General features: G+C 38.1%; 1 protein-coding gene across 2 annotated transcripts in view; it reads right to left on the bottom strand.

Moving 5' to 3' along the window:
- LOC142340144 (beta-1,3-galactosyl-O-glycosyl-glycoprotein beta-1,6-N-acetylglucosaminyltransferase-like) overlaps positions 1-3,125 on the bottom strand; it is a 33,918-nt gene extending 30,793 nt beyond the window's left edge. Inside the window, exons 1-2 of one of the 2 annotated variants that reach the window (XM_075390618.1) lie at positions 2,776-3,125; positions 1,720-1,924 (exon numbers count right to left, since the gene is read on the bottom strand). In XM_075390618.1, coding sequence (XP_075246733.1) covers positions 1,720-1,924; positions 2,776-3,104 — 534 coding nt within the window. In that variant the 5' untranslated portion in view covers positions 3,105-3,125. Of the gene's footprint in view, positions 1-1,719; positions 1,943-2,301; positions 2,440-2,775 lie in introns of those variants that run through there. The other variant, XM_075390619.1, reaches the window with a different exon arrangement.
- Positions 3,126-6,504: the final 3,379 nt, after the last annotated feature.

Here is a 6,504-nt window from a genome sequence, read left to right as displayed (position 1 = left end):
TTTTTGAGTAATGCAAGGCAATAATTGATTAGTAGACCAATTTTTAGTTGAATTTTTTTGAGGACATCGTGTCTGAATTCAAATCAGCATGAGTAGTTCATTACGAGGCCTCCGTCATTTTCCATTGCTGTGCTATTACAGACGTTCTACATACCAATCCTATCATAAACCAAACCAAAACAAACTCTATAGTCTGGGCACCAATCAGTTTATAAGTTAGATTGCAGTTCGGACTTACTTTTTGTTATCCAAATTTTAAACCCCCTTCTATTGACTTAGGTTGATTGCGCTTCGCAGTAAGTTAGTTTAATGTCTTTTATAGAACGTTTAAAGTAGCAATTTTGAAATCAAGGAGATGTATCTATTGGGCTGTTTTTTTACAATTTTGCTACAATTTTTTGCTATTTCTCAGCCAAAACTTTTGTTGCATGTTTGCATCTTAGCCGAAGTTGAAAATTGGTGCCCAGAAACCAGCAGTTATAGCATTTTTTTCCTATGAGAACTGTGTGGAGAAATGTGAGTACATGACCAACTAACGTATATTTATTTATATTTATGGTTAATTATAGTATTATTTTGCACGCACTTCTCATTTTCTCAAGCATAAACTTTTAAAACAATTTGAGCAAGCTTTAGCAAAATTTTTGTTGACGTCTGAAAGTTTTTGAATCAATGACCCTTTTATGTAAATTTTTGTCAGAAAAACTTCTATGTAGTCTTGAGTTTCTGGAAGCGTTTCTGAAAAAATAAGTAGCCAAATAAATTTGTTCCTTTTCTTCTCAAAGTTGTACAATAATGGTTTCTGTTTTGAAAAAATAACTTTCAATTAAAAATTTTTTTTGGTGTCTTTTTAACTCATTTATGCTCAACAAGTTATTGTGTAATGCTTTTGTCTTTAGATGAAATTAAATTTAGATTTCAAAAGGGAATTTGGACTATTTAAAACATAATTTTCAAATAAATTAAACGTTCAATTTCTTTACTTTCACAGGCGTGATGTCTTCATTTTTTTTTTTGCTTTTTGAGTAATGCAAGGCAATAATTGATTAGTAGACCAACTTTTTAGTTGAAATTTTTTTGAGGACATGGTGTCTGAATTCAAATCAGCATGGGTAGTTCATTAGAAGACCTCCGTCATTTTCCTTTGCTGTGCTATTACAGACGTTCTACATACCAATCTTATTATAAACCAAACCAAGACAAACTCTATAGTCTTATAGTCTGAGCACCAATCAGTTTATAACGTAGACTGCAATTCGTAACTTCTTTCTGTAATCCAAATTTTAAACCCCCTTCTATTGACTTAGGTTGATTGCGCTTCGCAGTTAGTTAGTTTATTGTCTTTTATAGAAGACTGAATTTGAAGAACGTTTAATGTAGCAATTTTGAAATCAAGGAGATGTATCTATGAGGTTGTTTTTATACAATTTCGCTACTGTAAAAGAACTAAGTTCTAAGACCGCGAAGTGCACATTACCCACATGAAGTATTTCGATGCCTAAATATTGCTTTTGGTTCAAGAACTGGGCTCATCCGATAGATCTTTCGAATTGTACTACTCCCCCTTCCTTCCCCTCCCCCCACTACCCACTACCGCAACCCCCCCCCCCCCCTCCCCCCTCCCCTCGTTATACCCCCCTCTCATTCATCTTGCCATCTTGTTTTTCATTTTGACTATTTTGAGCGCAAAATGTTGAAACTAAAAACCATGCAACTCACCTTAATATGAAATGACTTGGGTGACTTGCGGTCAACGTGGAAGCAATAGTAGTTCTGCGGTCTATAGATGGCAGACAGCAGCTGTTCTAATTGGTTGAAATTGTGATACACTAGAATGCTGTATGCAATAGGAAAGCCCTCCTCCTGTCCAATAGGATCTCTCAAATTGTACAAATACTGACGCTGGCTCCAGAATGATTCACAACTTTCAATCAAGGTTCTCCTTTTTCCATTCCGTTTTTATTAAATTAAATAAACATAGCTCTATCCCCCTCCCCCTCCCCACCAGCTTAGCGGGCATAGCACTTCGAAACAAATTAGATCTGTAAGCAATCTGCGATATACAAATACACTGGTGTGGATCTCGACTTAATGAAAAGACAGTGATTCCGGGGAGGCGGGGGGGGGGGGGGGCTGAGTAAATATTGATTCATTACATAGTTGAGGACACTAATAAAATCATTATTTACTGTCTAGTTTATTTCGAGTACTCTTTTTACTGTCCAGCCTAAGTACAGGAGGGTAGTTTTCGGTCAGGTCAAATTGAAGGACAAAGTTTTACTTCGAGCCAAATTCTCATACCGTCGAAAAATTCTTTTCATAAATCGACGATCTTCAGACTATAGGGTATGAACAAAAATCTAATGTTCACATATACTTTGTCTTAAAGGCTAAAACAATGGATCTTTTCCGTTTTTGCACGTGCAAAATTTTTACATAATGATTTAATATGTAATGGCGCTTGTGATTCTAAACTAGGGGTGCATAACGTAGTTGGGGGGGGGGGGGGGGGACAAACCGAAAAGATCCAAATAATTATAGGATCTTTTCCGTTTGTGCCCCCCCCCCCCCCCCCCCCCAGCTTAGTGGGTGCATATTATTTGCAACCCCCAGACGCACGTGCAATATTTTTACATAATGACACGTGCTCTGTCACTGGGGGGAGCATAACGTACTGGGGGGGGGGGGGCACAAACGGAAAAGATCCTAATTATATAATAGTGAGTGCTGCCCATCATGTTGCCCATGATAAGGCGAGCCATGATGAAGAGTGACCTTGGGAATATGCTTCCATTCGCAAATACAGGGTCAGGTGTTGGCATAAAGTCAAATGCGTGCTCTTTCACCTTCTGGGCTCTGTATGCCCCATTTGCGTCGACGGATTCTCCAAACATGATTGGCTCGCACTGCTCCAACATCTCTGTCATGTTAACTAAGTTGACTCGCTTTTTATCCCGCTCATTAACCCCAAAGTGGTTGTTCACGCCTTCATTGGTCTTCAGTCTGAGGTAAAAGTAGGGGCTACATATGATGGGACAATAACCGACGAAAAAAGTAACAATCGCAACAGCGAACATGAAAATTAAGAAAATCCTTTTTAACATTTTGTTTGCACTGACTTTTGACTTATTGTATCTGGAAAATGAATCGGTTCAATGTAAAAAAGTCAATTTAAGTTTCCAGAAAAATCCATGCAACCGGTTGCGGCGTGCCTGCTCCATGCGTATATGTTACGTGACTCTGATGTGGTCACGGGAAAAATCTGGCATATTACACTCTTATTCACTCAATTGAGATTAGTTCTGACCGACAATCTGCCCCAAGTTCATGGTGTATCAAATATTGCAGATTTCCCGGCGAAACTAAACGAGGCAAGCAAAAATATCATTTCATTAAAACCAAAGGAAGCAAAGGCGCAAAAGGGAAAACCCAAAATTTTTGTTTCGTCTCAAATAAAATAGGGTTGAAAGAATAGAAATTTACAACTTTTGTGACCGTTATTTTTTAGTTATAGACAATCCAGACACGTGAATGTGATGTTCTCAAAAATTTCATCTGTTTTTGGCCAAATAAGGTTTGGAGGAAGGTAATACAAAGAAATGTACGAAGTAACATTCACAAAAATTCACAAAATATCTCTTAAAAAGTTATTTTTCATAAAAGCGATTCTTCTTTTTATCGTTTGAATTAGTCGCATTACTAAACCACTTGCTCTGTGATCGCTACCAGGAGCCTCTATTATTCATATGCTGTGTTTCTGGCAAAATATTCCGTCTTTAATACCGAATAAATGTGATTGATGTAATACGATAGTTCTACGAAAGCCATTTCTTGTACATTGCGGTTCATACTTTTTTCAAATTGTTCAAATGTTGCATATTTAGAGCACTTGACAACGCATGCGAGAAAAAAATTTCATTTTTTAAAATTATAGACCTTAACTTCATTTTTTGTTACTGTGATGGTTTCAAAGAAAAATCAAGAAACTTGGAAGTTTTCTTTATTAAAGTTTCAAAGAACGAAAGAAGAACTTACCTGACGAACTTTATTACTGTGTCGATAAGTAATGGCCACAAAACTAAAATCAATTCTAATTTTGTTTTGGCGCTATCATTATCTTATTGACCTATCAATCATATGTCAGAAGCAAATTCTCCCACCAACAGAAACCTGATTTTAACATCCACCGACCTCCAACTAATGAACTCGATTGTACCCAAGCCATATATGATTCTCATGAAATGTTGATGAAAACAGAAAATCACCTCCGGGATTCGGAGTTAAGATCTATTCACATGCCAATCATGTAAAATATTTTTAGCTAATCTAAATTTTCTCTGTATATTTTCGCATAGATAACCACTATAAAAACAAGCTAACTTTTGTATTTTTTCAGTTCAAAATTTAATTTAAAATTCAACTTATTGAATTCTTTGACCCGTGTTATCGACCACGACAATGGTGTCTAGACCAGCTACAGACAGACAAGTTTTGGATCTACAGAATGCAGAATCAGCTACTGCGTGGATTATGTCTTTTGTGGAGAAATGTCGCGCAGAGAAGAAAGAGGACACGGTCAACAACGACGGTACTGTACAGGACCTACAGGTAACCAATCTCTTCCTTAGTATGTGCGGGCAAGATGCAATTATTAAACTTAGTAGCCTAATGAGTCCTAGGAATTTGAGAGACACTCCGTATAAAGACATCAGATTGGCGTTTCAAAACTATATTTCTCCTAAAGAGAGAGTAGTAACGGCAGAAAGGGCTAAATTTCTGTCCGCTATACAAGGTGTAGGGGAGTCAAATGACGACTTCCTAGCACGTCTTAGAGAAGAAGCACGCTATTGTGACTTCGAAAAACTGAAAACAGCGGCCAACCCCGAAGAGGAGTTGGTAAAAACAAAGTTTATCTCAGGTTTGAGGGACCCTGAAGCAAAACTTAGACTACTAGACGGCATTAAAGCAAAACCAGCAATGTCGGTTACTGAAATGACCGAGAGCTTACAGTTCAGAAGTCAAGCAATGGCTTTTGCAAGTTCTTCATCAGGTAATAAGCCCTTTAATGTGAAAGAAGAAGTTCGGTTCAACTTCAAAAAGACCTTTCGAAAACCAAATGAAAAAATTACGGCTAATAAAAACAACAACATGTGCACTAGGTGTGGAGGTAAGCCACACTCTAGTAGACCCTGTCCAGCGCTAAGTAAAAAATGCAACACCTGTGAAAAGGTGGGACACTTCTCAAAAATGTGTAGAAGCAGACCCCAACCAAATTCAGGTAAGTACAATAAACAGAATAACTTTTGCGAAGAAGAAAATGTCTCTTCAGAGCAAGCATCTCCAACATCGGAGACGGGAATGTTTTATACTAAAGAACAAATCTTTAGCATGTCTGTGACATGGGAATATATCTCAATAAATAACTGCAAAGTAAAAATGCAGGTAGACACAGGTGCAGATAGCACAGTGATATCATCAAAAATATGGACTGAGCTTGGTAAACCTCAGTTGGATGGTAAGATAAGACATCTTGAAGCTTATGATGGTCATCAATTAACGCTTCTGGGATTTATTACTTGTGACGTTGAGTGGAACGGAAGCAGGCTCACTCAAAAACAACTTGCAGTTGTGCAGTCTGATAAAGAATTTGGACTACTTGGTAGAGACCTTCTACCCAAGTACGGCGTGAACAACATCACAGCCGAGCACCTACCTGCTGTGAAGGGTTACAAAAGCTCATGTGAAGTTGATACCAGGAACACAGCCAATGTTCTGCAAAGTCAGAAAAATACCTCTACCTCTTCAAGACAAGGTCGCAGAGAACCGGAACAAATGATCAGACAAGGCATTCTTGAACCGGTACAGCCAGGAGGAGTCACTAATGCATCTCCAGTGGTGTGGCAGAGAAAGAAGAGTGGAGAACTGAGACTTTGCGTGGACTTGAAAGTGCACATCAATGGCAAGGTCATGGATGAGGACTACCCAATACCGGACATGGAGACGATCTTCTACAACCTACATGGGGCCTCATACTTTGGCAAAATTGATCTCTCAGATGCCTACTATCAAATTGAACTTGACGAAGAAGCTAAAGATATATGCACAATCAACACATCTCAGGGACTGTTCAAGATGTGCCGACTACCTCAGGGATTGAAAAACTCTTCTTCAATTTTCCAGAATTGCATCGAATCAACACTCAAAGGAATTAAAGGTGTTGTGATCTTTCAAGACGATGTATTGGTGTATGGAACTACCAAGGAGCAGTTCGACAAGAGAATGCTTGCAGTCAACAGTCAACTACGTGAGAAAAACTTTACTATTAATGAGAAAAAAATCCAACTCAAAACCAGTCGATAGCGTCAGCTTTTTGGGATACTCCATTTCAAAGGAGGGAATAGCACCAGATCCCAAACATGTTGAAAAAATAAAAATGCAAAAGCACCAACTAACAATAAACAACTTGAATCGTTTAATGGGCCAGCTAATTTTTACGGAAGAACG

This window comes from Convolutriloba macropyga, chromosome 5 (genome assembly GCF_964194025.1).
Source record: "Convolutriloba macropyga chromosome 5, txConMacr16.3, whole genome shotgun sequence".
In the NCBI taxonomy this organism is placed as follows: domain Eukaryota; kingdom Metazoa; phylum Xenacoelomorpha; order Acoela; family Convolutidae; genus Convolutriloba; species Convolutriloba macropyga.
Note: the sequence above shows the minus strand (reverse complement) of the source record. Positions and strands in the feature narration are given on the sequence as shown.